The 24135-nt window shown below is 36.0% G+C and overlaps 3 protein-coding genes across 7 annotated transcripts; all 3 read left to right on the forward strand.

The window, feature by feature from the left end:
- The first annotated feature begins 408 nt into the window (after positions 1-408).
- Positions 409-8276, forward strand: TZP (zinc knuckle (CCHC-type) family protein). Of its 4 annotated transcripts, none has more exons than XM_086233258.1 (10): positions 409-687; positions 1486-1603; positions 1760-1838; positions 2260-2478; positions 2554-2763; positions 3446-3586; positions 4096-6331; positions 7171-7286; positions 7411-7523; positions 7964-8276. In XM_086233258.1, exons 4-10 carry the CDS (start codon positions 2292-2294, stop codon positions 8069-8071), a joined length of 3111 nt encoding a protein of 1036 aa, XP_086089384.1. In that variant the 5' UTR covers positions 409-687; positions 1486-1603; positions 1760-1838; positions 2260-2291; the 3' UTR covers positions 8072-8276. The 4 variants fall into 4 exon arrangements, with proteins under 4 accessions (XP_086089384.1, XP_086089382.1, XP_086089385.1 ...); XM_086233256.1 differs by having other exon boundaries at positions 1760-1805; XM_086233259.1 differs by lacking the exon at positions 1486-1603.
- Positions 8277-16470: 8194 nt separating this feature from the next.
- On the forward strand, positions 16471-19905 carry LOC147293943 (P-loop containing nucleoside triphosphate hydrolases superfamily protein). Of its 2 annotated transcripts, XM_086232027.1 has the most exons (7): positions 16471-16594; positions 16691-16903; positions 17545-17768; positions 17892-17950; positions 18180-18537; positions 18862-19326; positions 19601-19905. In XM_086232027.1, the coding sequence occupies exons 1-7, from the start codon at positions 16579-16581 to the stop codon at positions 19859-19861; spliced, it is 1596 nt and encodes a 531-aa protein (XP_086088153.1). In that variant the 5' UTR covers positions 16471-16578; the 3' UTR covers positions 19862-19905. The 2 variants fall into 2 exon arrangements, with proteins under 2 accessions (XP_086088153.1, XP_086088152.1); XM_086232026.1 differs by lacking the exon at positions 16471-16594 and having other exon boundaries at positions 16601-16903.
- A 1878-nt stretch (positions 19906-21783) lies between these two features.
- On the forward strand, positions 21784-23545 carry LOC147293944 (Ribosomal protein S19 family protein). Its single transcript, XM_086231662.1, has 4 exons — positions 21784-21924; positions 22010-22158; positions 22256-22313; positions 23051-23545. Exons 1-4 carry the CDS (start codon positions 21922-21924, stop codon positions 23297-23299), a joined length of 459 nt encoding a protein of 152 aa, XP_086087788.1. The 5' UTR covers positions 21784-21921; the 3' UTR covers positions 23300-23545.
- Positions 23546-24135: the final 590 nt, after the last annotated feature.

Genomic DNA, 24135 nt, shown 5'->3' on the forward strand with positions numbered 1-24135 from the left:
AGATTATATTATATTTTATTACACAGAAACATACACATCATAGTTTATTATCTTTCGGTGGATTAATATGGCTAAGCGACGCACGTAATGATTTGCTAATGACCAATCAACTTTCTAATTCGGAATTGGCAAAAAAAAAAAATTCTAATTCGGAAGTGAAAACAGGAATCGACTCCTTCCTTTTTGTACTTCGACACCCCCAAAGTCAAATAAAGCTGCAATAGTTCCGAATATCTCTATTGTACAAATCACAAATCACAAATCACAAATCACAATACACACGACACTTCTTTTTTATATATTCCAAAGTTTTATGTGATCTCTCTATCCTTGTGAATGTGGACTGTATACACTTACTGAAACTCTCCAGGCTATAAAACAGATACAGTAACTCTGACACAATGCTGTTGGCATGCACTGTGTCCACGTGGTGACTCCTAAACCTCAAGCCTCAGAATCTAAGCAAAAGGTAAGAGGGGAGCTTCATGAAACTGTGGTTGAAGGACACACATGGCAGGCATTCTCTCCAACTCCAACACCCCCTTCTCTCTCTTCTCTGAGTTAAGACTCAACTCTCATCTCTCTCTCTCTCTCTCCCTCCCTCCCCCTCCCTTTCCTTCTCTGAGTTAAGACAACTCTCATCTCTCTCTCCCTCTCTCTCATTCTACAGAAGAATTCACACAACAGGTGCGTGGGTCTTCACTATAAATGCTTTTCTTGTTGTGGGTATTTCTCAAATTTGTTGCCTTTTGGTTCCAATTGCTTCAATTCTTCAACCTCTGGTTGTTTTATGCAATTTTTCTGATCGGAGCCTCTGCGATGTTACATGTATATATTGGAACTTTCTTTCTTTTTGTTTATGTACTCTGTGGAATGTGTACAAGTTAAAACATGAAAGGTTGAGATTACTATTTTCAACTATTAGTCATTGAAAACTTGTAGACGTTTGAACACCCTTTTGCAAGCCATGCAAAGAGGAAATCGTCTTGTTGGGGTTTTGTCCTGAAGAATCAGAAAGTCAGTTCAGAATTATTATAAATTCGTGTTCTTTCCAAAGTTTATCTCAAGCTTTTGTTATAATTTCAGATAATATGACCCCGGGATATAATTGCATCTGACAAATGAAGGGTATTTTCATTTTGGCATAAAAATTAAATCTTGTAAAGTGTAGAAGCCAAGTGTTCGTTTTGTAAGTGTAATTGCTATGCATTGCTATTTTAATAACTGGGTTTTTTTCTGGTATAAAAAATATTATCATTCAACTGTCATATTAAATCTTCAAATTTTCTCCTCTTCTTTCAAAGTGGGTTTTGGTCTAGACATGTGTCTGGTACTTAAGTTCAGATTTATTTGTGTACAACCCCTATAAATACAACCAGCTATGTATTGAGCAGTGAAATTGTTAATGTTTTATCCACTGCCTCTTACTGCTTGCAATTTTTTTAATTGTTTTTTTTTCCTTTTTAATTTCACTTTCTCCTGCAGAAAAAGTCATTTACATATGTGTTGTTTCTTAGTGACAACGTAGTGTCCGCATTTACATATTTAACATTGGGGGTGTCATGATGTGATTTCAAAGTAGCCTCCTTTGCTTCACTGTTTTGTACGGTTCCTTGCTCACACAGTTATATATTTTGTTACGCAATTTGTTCGTTCTATCTCTTATTTCAATAACTGAAGCATTTAATCAAATACCTTAAGAACACTACATATGGATAAAGTTATGTAAACTGATTTTATATTTTGTTAATGTGCACAGGTAATAGAACTCTACGGCTTTCAACTGTCAACCCCTCTGATTGCGGGTAAGCATCACCATTGTTGAGACAAATTGATGTGTAAGTTGCATATATCTCATAGAGGTGTCAGAAAGGTTGCATTTTCTTCAAGCAATACAAATTTAATTGTCAAAACTACCTTCTATTGACACAGTGAAGGATGTATAGTGGATAATGTGGCTAATGGTGGGCCTTGTTATGTGCTAATTTTGGTCCCATTTTGTTATTTTTATTCTTATGAGAAAGGGATACTATAAGGTGCCTCATTTCCATGGGGAATTAAATTTTCAAACATCTTTATAGAATAGTTTACTTGTTACTGTCCCCAAGGTTTTCAAAATAGAAATAAAAGGCTGTTTCACCACAATATTTTATTGTAAGCCTGGCACTCAATGAAAATTGATTGTTACGTCTCTTCTAGAGATAGTTTGCATGTTTAGCATGTGAAAAAGGACTAACTTGGTTTGTTTTGGAGTTTCAGAATAGTCTATACAAGAGTTTATCAAGCCAAAAATGAATGCGGACAATGAGAACATAGAACCAGAGACTGATTTGGGACTTTCACTGGGTTATTCGAATCAGTGCATTCAGAGAAGATTGAACAGTGATTCGGGTGCAGGTGCAAATGCAGGTTCAAGGATAGACATGACATTTGTGGCTGCCGAGCCCCTGTCAGAATTAGTTTGGTCTCCACAAAAAGGTTTGACCGTTTGAGTCTTAAATGAGCTGATTCCAGCTTTTCCTATCCGAAAATTCTCACTTTTCTAAGGTGCAGGTCCAAGCAATGTGACTCTTTCACCGCCAGAAAGCACTACAGGTGGGAGGTCTGCTACTGACAAGTCTATAAATGAAGAGAATTTTATAACACCACAAACGTCATTTCATGTAAAGAGCAAAGTTGCTGGTAAAGATACTTTTACTACGTCTCCCACAAGCGAAGCTGGCATCATGCCGGTATGTGGGTCGAGTCATGAACATGAGACAGGTGAGGATTATTTTATTTTAGTCATATTAAGTCCTATGTGGAATTGGGTAGGCCCAGTGGCGGAGCCACAATGGGGGCATTGGGGTCACATGACCCCAATAGTCAGGTTGTTTCACTCCTACAATTTTGGGTCGGACCCCATTATCCTTTTAGACAAAAAAAATTAGACCCTATTTTTTATGAACATTAGAAGATGGGTTTCTTATTTGAATATAAATAGTGTGTTACTTTAGTTTCTGTGTGTGCTTTTGGCTATTGGCTTGTTGTGTTTGTTTATTTGGATTAATTTAATTGGTTTCTTATTTGAATACTTATTTTATGTCTGCTAAATAAATGAAGATGGCACAAAATTGCAAATATCTTTTTATTAACTGTAGTTGGCTCTCACAACAATTATCATCAAGAAGCTAAGATAAGTAGATACAATAGTTGGAAAATTTTCTATTGGATTATAGTGGGAAGGAGAAAATTTTCTATTGTTATCATGCCCCCATTATGATCAATTTCTGGCTGCGCCACTGGGTAGACCTTATCCTTAAAAATTTCTTAGTTAAGTATAAAAACAAGTTATGTTGAGTTGTAGAATGATGAATTTGTTTTAAAATTTTGTTATGTTTCTTGTTTGTTTATTTATTTTTCAGGAAAATTGTTGGCTAAATTGCCGAATAACTTCTCTTTGTAGGAACCAGTGGTAATGTGGAGAAAGTGAAAGCAGCTGTGGAAGTATGCGTTCCAAGTAATCGGGAGGACACTTGTGGTCCAATCAATTCCCAAGTAGCTGAAATACCTCAGACCGGAGAAAAAATATTTACGGCATTGCAAGGTGCATCCTCCTATTCACATAATTAGTATAGCATGGTAAATTTGGCAGATGACTTTAGAAATCTCTTATCAGCTAATGTTCAAAATGTAGTTATTAGAATATAAAACAATTGTTGGCCCACATCCTAACAGCTCGAGTTTTTGGGAATTGGTAAACCAACAAGCCTTATCATGTTATCAGAGCAGGAGATCTTGAGTTTGAATCCCTGCAATTGCATCCCCGGATATAAGTTGAATTCCACATGTTGGGGAGATATCCACATGTGAGGGAAAATTTTAGAAAATAAAACAATTGTTGGCCCACAACTTAACAACTTAAGCTCTTGGAAATAGTGGTAAACTAACATGCTTTTTCAATGGTAAAATTGGTTAATCATCTACAACTGATTGCTGGTGTTTCAAACAAAAATCAGTTCCTGAGCTGTTCTTTCAATCTATGCTGCATTGCATACAACATAAACTTCTTCTTTTTACATATAACATGTTATTGATGCAATAATACACCTGCAGATCAAATAATACCTTCTGTGGAAAAAAATGAACCATTGTTGGGGGATTCTGCTGGTGGAGACAGACATCCTGATGTTGGCAATCAGAAAATGGAAATGGATTTTGTTTTGACCTCTGAAGTTCACCCAGTGAATGAAGATAAAGCTTCCGGTGCTCCAGTGGTGAATCAAATGTCCCAAGGCAGAAGGCCTTCAGATAAACTGGAGTCAGCTGCCGAGAATGATTTACAAAATCTCAGAAGTGAGCATGCTTATGGTACAGTAAATCAGATTTTAGGATCAGAATTTGCTTTGGGGGTTAAAGACAGCTTTGAGCAGGGTATGGAGGTGCTTCCTGAAAACAAATCTGTTCTGGAAAAGCACTCTCCAACTAACAGCAGAATCCATAAATATCAAAGTAAAGGCAAGGAGAAAGCTTTATCTGATGGAGAACTTGAGGGAAGAATGTCAAAAGATGAGGATGATAGCCATGAGAGTGTTGAAAGCTGTAATAGTGCTGCATTGTTTTCATCAGGCAAGAAGAGTTGGAGCTTTGATGAACAGTTCATTGTTGGGGGTAAAAGATTCAGAAAGCAAATTCAAGAAACACCGGGTTGCACATCCTATATTAGACAAGATAGCTCCTTCATAAATTGGATATCAAGCATGATGAAGGGGTTTTCAAAATCAATGCAAGATCAGGCACCATCTCTTGCTCTTACCCTTGCACATTCTGATCATGGACCTGAGAATCCTGATAAGAAACTCATCACAAGCAACAAGAACCAGGATGCTGGATTTAAAAATATTGGTTTCCAGTCGATTTTTCAGTCCATGTATTGCCCAAAGGCAGAGGGCCAAGAAACTAGAATGTTGACTGGCAATCATCAAATTGGAGAAGGATCTAAGGAACTTGAGCTTGACAATAAGATGTATGAAATTCATGCTTCTCCAAAAGCCTGTCATAGGGAGAATAGTACCTTAGGGAGAGGATCTCTGCTGTCAATAGAGAAATTGAATGAATCTACATCTGGAAATGAAGTAGGTTCAGAAACCCAGTCTAAGAATTTATCTGCAGAAGTTGCAGGTTGTAGTGAGAAAGGCAATACTAATTCTGTGGAGAATAAAAGTCCATGCAGCTTGGCATCTGCTAAAAAGAAAGATGGAGTTAGCTCTAATTCTTCTCTGGGTAAACGTAAGAAAAAAGGTGTCGAGAACATTGAATCTGCCCCACAATCTGAAGGGAAGACAACTGATAAATTTGGTCGTAGAAGTAACCTTCTCGAAAGCTTGTGGATAACTCGATTTACTCCAAAAACATCTGGTCCCTCATTAATGTCAGATCATCACAATCAGAGTGCTGGTGGAGTTCTTGAGTGCTCCAGTGATCACAATAATGTAGGGGCCAGGGAGCAGCCTGCTGAAGATTTAGTTATTGTCATTGGTGATGATCTACAGAATTGTGCAGCTGACAATGAGGGCTCCCTTGCCTTTAATAGAAACAAAGGCCAGAGTGATCAGAAGTCCATGTCCAAATTGTACCCTATCTTGCCTTCCCCTAAATTCAAAGGTTCGGAAGCAATGGCTTCTGTCTTTGCTAGGCGATTGGATGCTCTTAAGCACATCTCCCCATCTGGTGTAACAGGTGATGCTGCCCGTGAAACCGTCACATGTTTCTTTTGTGGCATAAAAGGTCACCATTTTCGAGAGTGTTCAGAGATAAGGGATACAGAGCTTCAAGAATTACAAAGTAAATTCAAGTCCTATAATGGAGCAGAATATTTGCCTTCTTTCTGCATTAGATGTTTCCAATGCAGTCATTGGGCGGTTGCATGTCCTAATGCTCCCTCAACGGGACAACCGCAATTGGAATGTAATGTTTCTCATGTAGATTATTACTGCAGTCCTAGTAAAATGAAGTGTAATGCAGGAAATGATGGAAATATGAAGCTCCTTATTGGTAAGGAGAATCATATTCGAGCATCTGTTGCTCATACATTTCGTGACGACGATGACTCAAGAATGGACACGGATCTTAATTTGAGCTGGAATTTGAATGAGATGAAAGCCTCCAAGAAAATGAGATATCGTTCAAATTTAATTAAGAAATACAGTGCTTCAAGCTCTGTGGAAAATAAGTTGAAAGAGAATCAAATCATGGCTTTGTCACAGTTTGTCAATACGCAGATTTCAGATGTACCAAGAGGAATATTTGACTCCATAAAAAGGCTTCGCTTGTCTCGCACAGATGTCCTGAAGTAAGTAGAGCATACCAACTGGCCTCTCACTAGTAAATTCATTTATCCTTGGTTACTATTTTTCAGGAAATTTGCTTGCATATAGCGTGTAGCTTGTTCAATCACACTAATGAGCTCTAATAATTGGCACGTGCACCTCAAGGGTTTGGAAAAGTATACGAGTTATTTCAGAGCCTTCATGTGATATGAAATTTATTCACCTTAATATTTGTTAGTCTCCAATTGTTTGATTATAGAAATTTACCAACAGGCAAATTATAGGCAAGTAGATACCCACTAGAGTTTTTGATCCATTAAATTAATTATCTGCCTTACTTTCTATTCTCAAGGTTGTCTGACATAGGCTTCTATTTTTATATAAGATTTAAAATCTTTGAAAGAAACCATAGGAGGAAAAAAATGGAAGTTTTGTATTGTAATTTTAAGAAAATTGATAGTGAAATGAAGCAATAACCTATTGGATTCTGATATCATGTTGTTTGAAACTTAGTATCTCAAGAATGAGGAGGAGATTGGGTGACCCCTTGTATTCACTTATAAGTGGGTGAATTACCTAATCGAAAATGCTTAATTCTACTCCACTACAGTAGACACACCAACAATACTGGGTATGTAAACTACAGTGTTTTATAAAATTTACATTGGATTTTCTAATATGATCATGAACCTTAGAAAAATCTGACCAAGAGTTAAAACAATGAGAACCCAATACAACTAAAAGGAACACTTTAACAACTTTGTCCTTGTGCCTTTTATCTAAATTAAAGCTTGAATATTTCTCTTCTTTTTCAAGTGTTTAAACTTCAAACTTGTTCTTATGTGGTATTTTCTGGCATCAGATGGATGAATTCCCATATGTCACTCTCACAGCTTGAGGGGTTTTTCCTGCGTCTGCGCCTTGGGAAGTGGGAAGCAGGATTAGGGGGAACTGGATACTATGTGTCTTGCATAGCTGGTATGATTAGCATTACATCATGCCTGTTTACTTGTTTGACAGTATATTGGGATGATTCATAATTTGATATATAGCTAAGTTAACATTTTCCTCTTCTTTTATTTTTTAATTCCTCAACGCACAGGTTCTCAGAGAGAAAGTTGTCCTCCGAATGACAAAAACTCTATATCGGTTGTTGTTGGGGGCTTCAGATGTTTGGTTGAAAGCCAGTACGTGTCCAACCAAGATTTCCATGAGGTATAATCAGACTTGAAATCCCTTGATTCAACGTCTTTCAATGTATGTCCATGGATTCCCTCTATTAGCTTCTTTACCCATTTAGTTTGATCAGCTGGATTTCTCCACTTTTTGTGAGCTTGATTAGTTGAAACATGCTTACATTTCACTGTCATCATTGATGTTCACTGTGTAAGCCTATTTTCTTCTTAACACATGTGATTCTGTGTTGGCTGTTTAGCCCATGTATAATTAGGCCAAAGGCCAAGTCACATAAATCCATGCTCCATGAGTTCGTCTTCTTTTGGATTTGAGATTTAGTGTAAATTACTTGATTGAACTTTTCATAACAGGATCATGATCACCGTAATCTTGGCTCGTGTACATAATGATATTTGCTTATCACTCATGTTCTAGTGTTCTACTATCTTGCTAGTTACACTCCGTCATATACTTTGCAGGAAGAGCTGAGGGCATGGTGGTCTGCAACCTCAAAGGGCAGTGGCAAGATTCCATCTGAAGCAGATTTGAGAGAAAAGGTAAAGAGGAAAAAAATGTTAGGCTTGTAGTTTTAGGCGTTTATTCATTTCAGACCTGCCCTTGTTTGAATTCTTATGCAAAATGAAGAGTGAGGATCTGCTAGACGCCTTCTGTACATACGACTTCTGAAATTTTTTTCTTGGATATTTTTTTTTGTACATGAAGCGATATCTGCAGCTGAAATTAGGAAATGTGTTCAACTAAAATTATACGAAGAGATGAAGAATTCTTTTAGCCATGTCCTCATGATCCCACCCAAGGTTGAAAATATCGGTTCTCAAATTTACGGATATATCGATATCGAAAAATATCGGTATAAGTCAACATTTTGTAGACTGGAACTCTAAGAAATATAGAATCAATCATCAATTCATATATTAAACATTGTAAAATTTCACTAATAGATTTCACTTAATCTTATGCTATAGTAAATCAAACATATTTTAATATGTCATACTATATATTTTAATATAGTAAATTAAATATATTTCAATAAATCTTATGTCATAATAAATTAAACATATTTTACTAATTTTTCATTGAACATATTACACTAAATTAAACAACCATATTAATTATTTAATTAAAAGTTATATATACCATTAGCATATTAATTATTCTATTGTTATGAATTATTAGTTAAGTCATTAGCATTTTGAAAAAAAAAAAAAACACAATAAAATAAAAAGCTCAAGTGACCAACTAGTAGCCCACCACACACCCACATGTGAGTGAGAGAGTGAGAGCAGAGAAAATTGAAAGAGAGCATACCTCAAATCTCAATGAAGTATGAACAAATCAACTGGGTTTGAACTTTGAAGAAGAGTGTGGCTGTGATGGGAAATAAAGGCAAGTAAATTTTTGTTTTCTTCTTTTGAGTGGTTAATTAGCATTAGATGAAAGTTTTTTAGTTGAATCATGGCTGGGTTTGGGTATAATCTGCAAATGAGGTTTTTTTTTTTTTTTTTTTTTTTTATTTTATCAGAACCACCAAATTTCAGTCATCACTCGGAAAAATTACCAATTTCTCGGCGACATTTCCGATACATCCGCGACATAGTGAAAGATATATCTTACAGTGCATTTACCAAATTCAACCCACACTTTGAACATTTTGGACAAGAAGATATGGTAAAACGGGTTGAGAGAGTTCTAACCCGACCAACCCAAATTATAACTTGGGCAAACATGGGTTGAGAAATTTCTAACCCAAGCAACTTGAGGAACTCGATGAGTCTATTATCCAGTACTTTTTGTGCTCAAGTAAACTAAGTGGTTATATTCTATTTTTTTGGTATAACCATTTGTTTGGGTGTTTGAACCTTTAAAAATTGAGGTGCAAGAAACTATGTTTGTCTTTGGATTATGATATTTGCATATGGATGTTTGAAATTTTTTCTAAAACTTTTGTGTCGATCCTTTCAAGATGTCATAATTTGGACAATCCGAAGAACCAAGCAAAAAAACTTATAAGTATTGGTTGATTTTCAAACTCGCCCATGCCTACCCCCTACAAAGGGAAGATTGGGCGTCATCTATTAAACCAAATGGTCATTAGTTTCTCTCACAATTAATTTAGAATATTATGCTCAACTTGCAAATATTATAATGTATTTCATTCAATCACGCAATCATCACGTAGTTGCACAATCTGAACATTAAAAAAATAAATACAATAAAGTAATGAAAATCTTTTTTGATTCAATACAACAATGTAAGTTTATATTTTTCTTTTATGTAATGCAAGTTGATAATTAAGAACATGTACGACATAAAAATTGGTGACCACGTTTATCATTATGTGCATTTTTTTTCTCTCCAATATATGGATACCCTCAGAATTAGATATAATATCAAATATTTACATAATCATAATCTACAACATTATTGTTCTTTCTGTTTTGGTGATTATATTACTTAAAATTGATAATGTACAAATATACATTCTATCAAACATAAAATACAAATATATACCAAAAATAAAAACATGCTACTTATTATGAAATGTTAATAATTATAAACCTCCTAGTTAGAGATAAAATCTCTCATAACCTCCACCCAAAATCTAACTCTTTTATAACCCCCAATCTTATACTTAATATTTTCCTAAACCCTCTAGTCAACTTTGACTCCCCATATTTTAATTTTCCAGTTTTACCCCTTTTGTTTTATTTTCATTTTCAGCCAACTAATACTCTCTCTCTCTCTCTCTTTCTCTCTCTCTCTCTCTCTCTCGGTTTCTCCTATCTGTTGCCTCTCTCCCCTCTGCGTCTCTCTCTCTCCCCGCTGCTATCGCCGGCGCGTGCGCCGCCGTCTGGCGACGGTTGCCGGCGAGACCGGTCCCATCACACTCGCCTCTCCTTCCTCTTCCTCCCTATGCCCTCCACGTGCCGTGAAACTAAACGTCGACGCCAGATCGGGTCTAAGCAGATCTGAGCTCTCTCGCCGGCAATCCGTCAATTCCGGCGGTAACGAGGTGTCGGACCGGTTGGGTTCTTCTCGCCTCTTCCTCTTCAGTCTCTCCATGCCATTTCCTCACTCCGACCACCACTGGGCACGGCTTTTGCGAAGCTACAAAGCTGCGGCTTCTTCGACGATTTTTGGGCCGATTCCGGTGGTGTTTTCTGTCGATCCAGGTATCAATCTTTGTCCCCTCGACCTGCTCTTTCTATTGGTTGGGTTGTTTTAACTCAAATCTTGGTTTTCAGGTTGGTTTGCCGCTGCAACCGCTAGATCCGCCACTTGTGGCGGCGGGTTGGGTGTTTTTTTTTGCTGTTCAGCCTCCCTCGAATCCTAAAAGCTCAATTCGAGGTCCGAGAATATTTTTGGGTGAGTTCTGTAATTTTCTGTGTGTTGATTGGGGCTGGGCAGCCACCGTGTGTGGTGGTCACCGCCCGACTCGGCCGTTGAACGATCAATTTTATGAACCCTGTTTGATTTGTTGAACTGTCTGGTCTTAAACAGGTACCTCGGCGATTAAAAAGTGCAACTGAATTCAACAAATTCAGTTTCAGTTTCTAGCTTAATTAGTGTAACTGTGTAAATTCAGTTTCAGTTCTAGAAAATTTAGTTTTACTCTCTGAAAATTCAGTTTCACCCCAAATTCAGTTCTAGCTTAATTATGTTAATCGGATAGAAATGTGGGTTTTTTAATTGATTTATAAGTATATACAAATTTACTTAATTTATTGATTAAACAGTTTCAGTTCGTAAAACAGTTTCAGTTCTTGAAACAGTTTCAGTTCGTGAAACATGAGTTTGAAATGAACTTTGAATGAAATTATGGTTATGAAATATGATGAATCAAATTTGCAGGTAGAAACAGATCGAGGCTGTGGCGACTGTCGTGTACTCGTCGCGCGTGAGGTGATCGGACGACGTTGTATTGTTGGCTACTCCTCTCATCTCAATGACTTGTTGTATTGTTGGTTTTTTTTTGATAAGGTTGCTGTGTTCTTTTTAGTGAAACGGAATTCAGTAAAGGTGTAACTGTTTTAGTGAAGTGTAATTGTTTTAGTAAAGGTGTAATTGTTTTTTAATTAAGGTGTAATTGCATTTTAGTCGAGGTGTAATTGTTTTATCACTTAATTCAGTTTCAGTAAGTGAATTCATAACTGAATTCTTCAATTTAGTGTAACTGAATTTATGAAATTCAGTTTCAGTGTAATTGAATTCTTGAAATTCAGTTTCAGCGTAACTAAATTTTTGAAATTCAGTTTTAGTGTAATGAAATTCAATTTCAGTGTTTGATTTTAGTTTTAGTGAAATATTGAGTTTTAGCAAGAACTTCAATTCAAAAAAAAAAAAAACAGTTTCACCAAAATACAGTTACAGTGACGTCAGCATGCGTCAGCGCGCGTCAGCATGCGTCAGAAGGGTAATTTAGGATTATAAGTTTTAAGGGGTTTTGAAAGAGTTTATAGATGGGTGGGGGTTTAGACAAATTTTTTTGGTGAGTAGGGTGTTTAAAATTAGGCACTATATTATGAAATGCTACAATGGGAAGGAAACTGACTTGTGCCATTTGAGACTACACGACTGTTGCTAGGAAGTTGTATGGCGCCTTACCTTGATGAGGGTGTGTGGAGAGAACGAAACTTCATGATAGTTATGATGCTTATAGACTCTTCTTTATGTGTAGTCTCATTCTCCGCAGTGGTGGAACAAAGATTGAGTGGCTAAAATCTCTTGACAATTTTTTTCCTAGTAAAACAAATACACATAAAATATTTATATAAGAACTTGAAAAAAACAAAACCTCGACAGTACGAAGGAATTTTATTAATATTAAAAAAAGATACACCAAGTTAGGGAGGACATATTGAAACTTACCCCTCAAAATGCATATTTATACAAATATTAATTAAACTATTAAAATTTGTAAGCATATGCTCGAAAAAATATGGCAGCAAAACACACAAATTTCATATAAATTTCACCAATCATACCAAAAAATTCTAATTGAAAGAAAAACTAACATACTAAGTTACTAACTTGATTAGTGGCTTCCGGAAGTAGGAATAAGCAAGCTCAACAAAGCAAACATGTACAGCATCTGAAAATCTCCTAAATAAAATGCAACAGAAAAATATTAATAATTTGTGCTTTCTCATTATATTCATATGGAATAAGATTAAATCCTAATCTTAAACTCTAAATTAAATTTTCAATTCAAATTAATAAATTAAAATTAAATTAAATATTAAAAAATAACTCAAAATTATACTCACTTAGGCATGAGATTGATCAAGAAGAATTAATGATAATTTAGAAATTGGTGATGAAAGAATAAATGGGGAGCAGTTTTTTTTTATATGTCGTGAAAGCTTCTGAAGTTTGAAAGCTATTCTAAATACCTAATATTAGATATAGCTATGTTAGGTTAATAACTTAATTGACAAAAAAAAGGGGTTAATAACTTAAACAAATTCCTTTTTGACTTTTTAGATCTTTTATTTTAAATTTTAATGATTTAATTTTTCAAAGTAAAAAATATTATATAAGTCATTAATTGACTTAACTTCTATAGCTACTGGGATTCTATAATCTATATGATATATATAATAATTTTTTTTAGCAGAATTCTTGGCTGGGCTATGTGTTTGGTTTCGCCTCTATTCTCTGCGATATATAAAGAGAGAATTATAAGTATCAACTAGAAAAATAGAGAAAAATATAGATACAGTCTCACTTTGTATTTGACAAATAAACTAACAAAATAATTGAACGTAGGGGCAAATAAGTCTGTAGCTGAAAAAATTATAGCATATAACATTAATATTCGACTACCGATTGCACTCTAAAAATTTAAATTATTTAAAAATAAATCAATAATGTATGGAAGCCTACAAATAGGTCAATCCCAATCGCAATATTTTCATGACGAACTCTTCTGAAGTTCCCAGAAAATGTTCATGATGATATGTATATCTAAAGTATGATTGAACATAAAACCAAGAAAGAAAGAAGCAATTCTTACAGAAATTTCAAAAGAAGAAAAAAAACCAATTAGTTGGATTTTATTTCAAGTTTCAGTCCATGCACATGGACCACATGGTTATCCTTAATCATTTCATATCTACTTGTCATGTACGTCAGATTCCATTAATTTTATTGTTGTTTTCTTCCATTTTTTTATTAATACCATTCTTTAACTTGACTTGTCACTTTGTCAGCCAGCGCTTTCTGGTGATGGTATTTGGCAGCAATATCCAAACAAATTATAAACAAAGTGAAGGTGGTAGGGCTCCATACATATGCTTTAATTTGACTATCTTCTAGATATATTATACAGATGGAACACGTTGAAAATAAATTATATAGCAAATTACATTTAAATAAAGGGTTTTTTTTTTTTTAAAAAATCCAGATCTAGAACAATTAGATCAATCTAGCCCAGTTGCAAAAATCTGACACCTAGCCGGTCCTCTGGCGTTGGTCGGGGGAGGCAACGAGAGAGAGCATGCAGGGGGATGGGGAGAGTGGCGGTCGGGGCTGGGGGATTGGGTTTCGGGGTCGAGAGAAAGAGGAGAGGCATAGAGAGATGAGAGACAAAGTGAGGCAGAAAGAGGATGCAGAAAGAGGATGCGGGGAGAGAGGAGAGAGGAGAGAGGAGAGAGAAACTAAGGGGGGGAGGTAAGTCTGAGAGAGAGAGAGGTCGTGCACGAGGAAGAAGAGAGAGAAGAAAGAAAGAAAGAAAGAGAGATAAAGTCATGGGGAGATGAGAGAAATGAGAGAAAAGAAAAGAAAAATGTATATAGTAACTATTTAAATTGTAAAAATACTCTATTAATTGCAGTAACAATCATTGTTACTGTGAGACAGTAACTATTTAAATTGTCAATACTATATTAATGGGAGGTGATTTTCACACTCCACTTTTCTCTTTTTACACTCCTTCTAATTTTTATAATTATTTTTTATATTTTTAACTACCCGTATTTTCAAGTCTACCCTTTTCTTTGTTACGTTGTCTCACCTCAGAATCAATTCAGTAAATTCCCCTCAAAGCCACCACACTTTCTTCCATCCCCACACACTATTTTTCCTGAATCGCTTTCATCTGCAGATATCCTTAGTCTCCATATTCTCATTGTCAATCAAGAGTAGTTTAAACCCACTTAATCTAGTAACAAATCAACACACTTATTACAATTACACTTTTGGGTTTGATTTGAAAGTATGAGGTGCTCTGGCGATATGCCAAAAAGGAACTCAAAGGAACACAACTGATTGACTATGTTGGTGAACACAATTGATTTGTTATTATTGTCTCAACTGATTATGTCTTGGAATGAATGACTTTCCAATTGCATCAGTTACAAAAGCAACTCCATCATCGATGAAGATGGTTTTCAATTTACATGTTACTATAACTGGTGAAGGCTTTCGTTGAGATGCATGCCTATCTGAGCAATATCATTCAATGTTAATAAGTAATATAACTAGTCATGCTCTGGTTAAAATGTTACTTCTCTATTTTGTTGAAAAATCCAATCTGTTTTCTTGATTAAATGAAAAATAAAAAACAATTGAAAGATGAGTTAATTCTCCTGGTTTGGGTAGGTATGGGTCATGTTTCTCCTCTCTCAAAAACCCTCCTATTTTTTCATGTATTTGGTTGTAGAAACCTTAAATTTGAAGGGAGAAACACTAATTAGGTCCATGATTGTGAGAGGAGAAAGTGAAAGAGGGGGAATATTTGAGGAACATGCAGAGGAGACATAGTACGTGAGTAGGAAGAGATGACGAAAATGAATGAATGATGAATTTAATTAAAAGGGTAAACTTGGAAATATACGTGATTAAAAATATAAAATGTAATAAAAAAAATTAAAAGGAGTGCATGAGGACAAAAATGAAGTGCGAAAATCGCCTCCCATATTAATTGCTACTATTTGACAGTATCAATCATTGTTACTCTGATAATTTGCTTAGTTTTAAAAAAAAAAATTCATGGAAAAAAACATAACGTGAACTTATTTATATGAAATGTAGACTTTATTTGTACAAAATAAACCTATTTATCATTCTAACTTTTTATGTGAGAGTTTTTTTTTTTTTTTTTTTGTACAAAGAGCTATAACATTGACTTTTTAGTAATTTACTTTTAAATGAATAAAATATTTCAATATTACATAATGGTCGATGTAAATTTTCTTTTCCCATAAAGGTTAATGAGTTTTGAAATTATATCTCATTTTAGTCACTAAGCTCAATTCACTTGATGATGTCATATATTTTGGTGCATTAGAAAATACTAATTTGTCAATTCTTTTTTTCATTACTTGTGGGTGTAAAATTATGATGTTGCCATTTATTTAGTTTAGGGTATAGAAATGAGGCGCATAGTATATAAATGAGATTTATGGTTTAGAATTAGGGTTCTGGAACTTATGGTTTAGGGTTTAGGTCTTGAGCCAAAACCCGGGAGCTAAACTATAAGACGTTTTGATGCATAATAAAAGCTAATACAAATCTAAATCTGAATAGTAATATATGTTTATTAATCCATTATAATTTATCTTTTTCATTTTGGTCAATAGTGATTAAAATAAAATTATAAAAAGTGCATTGATTAAAATGTAATTGTAAAAAATTTTATTGATTTATTTGTAATTAGCCCTAAATTATATCATTTAATTTGGCTTGAAAACACATTCTGCTTGTCGAATTGGTTTATATTTTATAAGAAATGCCAGTCAGGAGGACGAACAACTCTGGACCGTTGATCAAAATGAATCAACACAGATCTACTGACAGCTCACAATGAAAGCTAGCTCTTGATTTCTTATATTGTCTGAAGTCGTAAACATGCATCATTTGATTCATTTTGTCTTTGAGTATAATATAGATAGATATTTATATATATATATATATACCACCTTTTTGTAAAGACATGTCTGACCCATCAAAGTCATTAACCAAATAACCAGCACACATCCATTGTCCGATGCTTTTATGTCCAAACAAAGTAGCTGAGCTGAGCTGAAGAATAGGCTGCTGATAATCGATCTCTCTCAGTTTCTTCAAAAAGATGCAGCTGCATCATGGTAAGAAGCCAAAGCTCTCTCTCTGTCTCTCTATTTCGCTCTCTAACAATTAAAGTGTGTGTGTGTGTATGGGTCTCCTTAATTTTTACTTTTTAGATGGTGGGTATGGAAAAGTCAACCTCATCACAGTGCACATCTTGGCTGCCTCCTTTGTTGGACTTGTGGCTGCTGCTGCTGCTGCAGCCACAAATTATCGGACAAAAATGTCGAGCAAACCTCCGCTGAGAGCCCCAAATAATATGTTACCACACCTACACAGGACAGAATCCGGCCGCGTCCGAAATATCGAGAGATTCTCCCATTATGTTGGTAATATATTACATTCTCTACCAAAATCAATGTTACCTTTAATCATTAATTTCTACATTTTGTTTCATATTTTCACTTTTTTATGTTCGCTTTAATCTTTCCTACATCGTTTATGGAACTTAGATGATTGGATTGTTCATTTCTAATTAGTTTTTTCATGCATTGGATTTGAGCTTTCATACAATTTGTGTGATATTAATGAAGAGTAAACTTTGATTTCAAATTTCATTATCCCGTTCACTTTTAAAAGAGTAAAACACATCACTCCCAAAGGACATTTTGTGCATGGTAATTTTAAGTAGTTCAACACATGTGACCTTCGTTGTAGGATCTACATGTATCTACGATTAAGAGTCACTCACGCATACATGGGCATCTGCCCTAAACCTTCCTCCTCTTAAATAGAGGGAGCTAATCGCTCTCCTTTGAACTCCCACACTCTAGTGCGAGTGTGCTTTACACTAGCTAAAAAGGAACAAGGGGTGCAAATAGAATTTTATAAAATATTTAACAATAAAAGTCTACTTTCTTTGGCTTTCACTGTTTTACTAGGCAAGTTATACAAGCAATCTTTTGCCTTTGATGAAAGTCTAATTAAGAAAAGTATTTATTATTTTTGTTTATTTAAATTGTGGGTGCAGCTAGGCAACTTGGATTTTTAGATGCCAATCAATGTCCCCAGATATGCAAGTTAGCATATGATTACTTGAGAAAATCCAAAGGGTGTGAAGATAGCATCTACGAATATTTCGCTTCCGAAGCAGAAGCAGATTCTCTCTACATTGGTTTTATAGGTGAATTGGATAGGAGCATCCTCAGTTATTTTGCATTTCATTGGAGTCAAGCTGATCTTATGATTGGTCAGGTATAAAATTATAAACAAGCATCATGGGTTTTTCTCTTTTCTGTTTTAGAATTTACTTATTTTTACAATTTGCTTGTTCATCTGTCATCTGTACGTGTCATCTTATTTTTGGCTAACTTGCAGGTTTTGAATGTAGAGTCTAAGAAAACAAAGCTCAAAGACATGGTTTTGATAGCTACCAGGTTAGCTTACAGCTTTCTCTTACATTTGCATTTCTCTGTAGTCGTAATTTATTTGATGAGTACTTTTAGAGGGACCATATTTTCGGATAGAATAGTGAACCACATTATGTGATAAGACTGAGAAGAAAACAGAGATTTGCATATAACTGAAGTTACATTTTACTGAATCTTTTTATTTTTTCTAAATATTTGGGATTTCTTTTTTGTTTTTCTGATTTTGGTTTTATAGGAAGCAGAGAATTGAGAGGGTGACCAAGAGCCTAAAGGTGGCAAGAGTGTTCTCTACGCTGGTGGAGGAAATGAAAGCAATTGGCAGCACCACATCAAAGGGAGAATCGCAATGTACAGATGTGATGGTGCCGGTGGCCCATTGTGACAGGAGCCCTGTGCTTCTTCTTATGGGTGGTGGAATGGGGGCTGGCAAGAGCACTGTCCTCAAAGACATTCTCAAAGAGCCATTCTGGTCAGAAGCAGCAGCAAATGCTGTGGTAGTAGAGGCAGATGCTTTCAAGGAGACAGATGTTATTTATAGAGCCCTTAGCTCTAGAGGTTTTCATCACACTGACATGATCCAAACTGCTGAATTAGTAAATCTCTATCTCATTTAATTTTCTTTCCTCAGTCAGCCACCCGCGCTCTGGCTATTCTCAACCGTTGATTGACTCATGTAGGGTACCTCTAAGACCCACATCAATGGTTGAAATCGCTCATGTGTGTGTGGGCGACTGACGCTAGTATTTGACATGTTATTTTGTCGACAATTTGAACTGTTCAAATAAGCATATACTTGATTAATGCTTCGTATTGACAGTTAATAACATAAAGAACACTTCCCTACACATTACAGAAAATATTGCACATTTCCATCATATATAGTAGTTTTAGAAAATGACTGACCTTGATTAATGCAGGTGCACCAATCATCCACTGATGCTGCATCATCACTGCTAGTGACTGCACTCAATGAAGGCCGGGATGTGATCATGGATGGCACTCTGTCATGGTCTCCCTTTGTTGAGCAGACAATAGCCATGGCACGAAATGTTCACAGATGCCGTTACCGCATGGGGGTTGGATACAAGGTGGCTGAGGATGGCACCATTAATGAAAACTATTGGGAACAAGTAAAAGAAGAGGAAGATCATGCAGAGGCACCCAAAAGAAAGCCATACAGAATAGAGTTGGTTGGAGTGGTTTGTGATGCTTATTTAGCTGTTGTAAGAGGCATAAGGAGAGCTATAATGGTAGGGAGGGCAGTGAGGGTGAATTCACAATTAAAATCCCATAGGAGGTTTGCCAGTGAATTTCAGAATTATTGCCTGCTAGTTGATAATGCCAGGCTCTACTGCACTAATGCCATGGCTGGCCCTCCTAAGGTAATTTTGGACTCAACTAATAAACTAGCTTCATATAATTATCATTAACTTATATTTTTCGGTGTTGATATTTGTGCTTATGGATAAAATGATGTTGTTTTGAAGTTTAGGATTATGCGTTTTGGGTTTGAGATTTGGTGCTGAAGATTGTGAAAGTTTTGAACACAAGCATAATCTCATCACAAAAACTAAACATCAGCCAAGGATTCAGACTCAACTTAGATATGCATGGCATGTAATTTACTAACTTGGATTTGTGTGTACATTAATGCAGCTGATAGGATGGAAGGATGGAGACAACAACCTGCTGGTGGATCGTGAAGACATTAAATGCTTGACAAACTTGATGAGTTTGAACTCTCGGGCAGAATCCATATACGAGCTTTACAAGGACAACTCAAGCCTTATACTGGAGCCTGGTTCTATTTGGAAAGACATTGTTTTGTCCCCTTCAAGGCCAAGCCTTCAGTTGAAGCTAAGGGCTTCCATTCAAAGAATTGAAATTTCAAACAGTACTGATAACAGATTAAGTTAACGGTATCTGCTTAATCAACTTGGTCCATAGTTTTACAAGCTTTACATGTGTTTTCTTCCAGAGATTCTGTACATAGAAAAAAAAAATGAATATATGCATTAAAATCAGAAAACAAAAAACAAAACCACATAAATGAAAAGAAGTGCTACCTTTTTTTGCGTGGAAACAGGGGAAAATCCTAAATTTCTCTGTGGAGGTGTGAGGAAGAAAGTCTTAAATGTTGACTAACAAATACCTCTTAACTTAGAATTTTCTCTTTGAAGCATTTTATCAAAGACCTTTTGCTACCTCCACGATCGACATAGTCGCAACCACGCAGCCACCATGCCATGCTCAATGCTCCAGTACCGGCAAGCTAGCTCCAGTGCCGGCTCAAGCATAAGGCGAGCAAGGCCTGTGCCTATTGCCTCATGTTGAGGGAGGCCTCATATTGAAAGTATTTGACACACTATTAAAGAAAAAACTTTAAACATTTATAATTAGTCAATTAGGCCTCAAAATTCAGAAAGAGGCTTTCCACTTTCTTGTTGTTATTAGTAATAATTATGTTTAGTAGGAAATTTGAATCTGGATATGAAAAACTTAAAAAAAAAAAAAAAAAAAAAAAAAAAAAAAAAAAAAAAAAAAAAGGCCTCCTAATTTAAGATTAAAAAAAATATATTTTTAAATAATATATTTGAAAGGTCTCTGTGTAATTTCGCCTTAAGCCTCACTTTCCATTGAGCCGCCACTGGTTAGCTCGTACCCCTTGAGTCACTTTGTGGGACATGATGAAGAGACACTTAAATATTGACTAACAAATACCTTTTAACTGACTTATGTAGTGTATTATCTCTCTAATAGAGGTAGGATTTATCCATTAGAAAGATTTGGACTATCTTAGCAATGACATGTATTACATATACAGTGCGACCTCCGTTGGTATATTGGCATGTGCCTCATTTTCAAGTGAAATGTACAACTTTTTAAAACAAATAGAACAAATTACATCATAGCATGGTCTATGGGTACGACTGTTCTATTCAAGACTTTTTTCTTAATTGAGTAATGTGGTGTACTATGTGGGTCTCATCTCTATTAGAGAGATAGAACACCACACCGTTAGTTAATACTAGGCTTATTTGCACATTTATCTCCTGAAATTATAGTTTCGTCTTATTTTACCCCCTTAAATGTTTACTGTTTCAATTTACCGCCTATAAGTTTCTCTTGTATCTCACATAACCCAACCGTCAAGTTCGTCAATTCTACCGTCAATTTATCTTCTGTTATATACATGTCACATCAGCAATTCAAATGGTAGAATGAACAAACTTGACAGGCCCTAAGAGTAGATTCCGTAGAGGTGTACAATGGCTGGGTTGGCCCAGATTCGACATGGACACGACTCGTGCTTATGGGTCCTGCTGAGCCAATTTTTTTTATTCTGTTGGGCCGAGTTGGATTAGGCCAACCCATATAATTGTAAGAGTAAAAATTTCATGTAATTGTATGCACTTGTTGTCTCTTTAAGTATTGGAAAATAACTTGCATATTCCTATCGTAGGGACATGCTGGTGTCATTAAGAGAGAAGAAGGAGAGGAGAGAGAGAAAAAGAGAGAGGAGAGAGATAGAGAGAGAGAGAGAGAGAGAGAGAGAGAGAGAGAGAGAGAGGGGAGGGTGGGGATACCACTTGGTATCCCCGTGTTATGCAAGTTCTTCTCAATGTTTTGAAAGAGAGAACAGTGGGACGGTGATAGAAAGGTTTTTTGCCCAATAGTCCAATCTGCTCCCCTAACTCTCAGGCCCAATGACCAGCCCAATAACCATAAAGGATAATAATTTCCAAATAAACAAGGACTATAAACAATTTCCGAAGTAAGAGGTCCTTGTATGCAAAAACCCCTCAACCTCATTCTAGGGCTAACACATAAGTACATAACCAGAGCGCCACTACCCAATATATATATAAATTCAGCTCGAAAAACCTCTTGCTTCTCGAAAACCCTAGCGGCCACAGATCCAAAGCCTTCAAGCTCTTCCCCCACAAAGGGTTTCCGATTCCGAAAGCTCCACAACCATGGTAAAGCCCCAAATCCCCACTCTCGCCGAAATTTTACTCAATTTCTTTCTCAACGCAATTTCTCTTTAAACTCTATGTATTTCAGGCGGATGTTGAGACCGATGTGGCCGCAGCTGGGGTGCCAAAGAAGAGGACGTTCAAGAAGTTCAGTTTCAGAGGTGTCGATTTGGATGCTCTCCTCGACATGTCCACCGACGAGCTTGTGAAGCTCTTCCCTGCCAGAGCTCGGAGAAGGTAGTGTATATGACTCAATACGATCTCTGAGTGTGTTTTTTGGTGGTTTTGGGAAGTGGGTCTGAATTGGTTTGCTTGGACTTGATGTGATTGATAGGTTTCAGAGGGGTTTGAAGCGCAAGCCCATGGCTTTGATCAAGAAGCTGCGCAAAGCGGTAATTTTTCTATAACTATCGATCGAATTTACATTTCTTTTTGTGAATATGGTGTGGGTTTTGAGTTTGGATCTTAGATTTATGCTTTGATGGGTTGCTGTATATGTGTGAAAATGGTTTTATTTATCCATCAATGATGCTTTAATACGAATATGATGTGCTTTTGTGAATGTGATGTGTACGATGTTATTGGTTTTGTATTTTTCGTTGAAGAGGTGTGTGATTTAGTTCGTCCTTGCTATGAGCTCATTCTCATATATATTATTAAAAGTTATACAGGTACTGAACTTGATTATTCTCAAGTGCATGTGATTTGTCTTCTGATATTGGCAACCTTGTTATGCTGATCTTCTTATTACTATTACACAATATGGAAATTGTTTTAGGTTTACCCTCCCATTCTGCTTACTATGTTCTAAGCGAGAACAGCTTCCTCTTCAACTAGATTTAGTTGTCTTTGATTGTTGCCATGTATAATGGTAATTTTTTATGTACTTGTTAGGAACTTGTATTTGTTTGTTTGTAGATAAGAATACATGAATGCCAGTATTAGTCACCATCAGGATAAATGACTAGGGACTTACAAGAATTAATGCTGCAAAAAGTTCTGTTGGTGTGAGGATCAAGCATTTCTGTTCCTTTTTAGCTCTTAAATTTTGTTGCAGATGGCTATGTGCTTCGTTGGCTGAGGAAAGTTTGTGTCCCTAATTATAACCTTTTGTGTTGCTTTGTAACAGAAAAGGGAGGCCCCGCCTGGTGAGAAGCCAGAACCAGTCCGCACTCACCTGCGCAACATGATTATAGTACCAGAAATGATTGGAAGCATTATTGGGGTGTACAATGGGAAGACCTTTAACCAGGTTGAAATCAAGCCTGAAATGATCAGCCATTACCTTGCTGAGTTCTCAATATCATACAAGCCTGTCAAGCACGGTAGACCTGGTATCGGTGCCACCCATTCTTCAAGGTTCATTCCTCTAAAGTGAGATCCTCGCCAGCAGTCTGGATATCTAGTCATATTATTTTCTGAAGACTTTGATGTTGATCAAATTTTTGCTCGTTACTTTTAAGTTTTGACTTTTGTGTCGAGTACTATTTAGATTGAAGTTAAATTTACAGTTGGAAATTGTGGTGTGTTGGTTCTGATGAATGAATGATCTCAATGTTCCATTTTACGTCAGAAACTTGATTTTTTTAAGTGCGGTATTAATCAAAATTTATCTTGCTCATTATATATTCGGGGTCATATTAGAGGCATCAAAATAAGGTTAGTTGTTTCAGACTTTATTTTGCCCAACTCCATTAAAAGCGACAGGCATAGAAGTGATTCACTCAATTTTCACCCAGTAGCCATGTAATTCCTTGTTTGAGGTTGATAGGATACTTTGCCATTTCCCAGTCTGTTAAGTATTGCCCTGGATTTAATATTAAGCAAGCCTTCAAAAGTTGAGTCCGTCTGATGATTTGAACCCACATGGGACTACAAGGCTGCTAAAATTTTCCAACCCGCTTTTGATCATTGTTTTAAGCCAAGCCTCCTTGAAGTTTGGGCCTATATTGACTATTCTGGCAACAAGTACTCTGCCCCATCAGAGTTTCATGGATCTGGTCGTCTTTTTTTTTTTTGCGCATTTTTCTAGACGAAGGTAGTAGTGTTGTTTACCTAGTGTAGCCATGGATTGCTTGCAGAGGAAGCTTGAATTGAAGTTCTCCAAATTGGAGATAACTGATTTGTTTTCCCCCATCCGGAGTTTCCCTAACTTTCTCACAGCTTCCTGTAGGTGTTGTATTTACTCTCTCATCATCTCATGGACAAGCAGAA

The sequence above is a fragment of the Dryas octopetala genome, chromosome 2 (assembly GCF_963921425.1).
Source record: "Dryas octopetala chromosome 2, drDryOcto1.1, whole genome shotgun sequence".
Lineage (NCBI taxonomy): Eukaryota > Viridiplantae > Streptophyta > Magnoliopsida > Rosales > Rosaceae > Dryas > Dryas octopetala.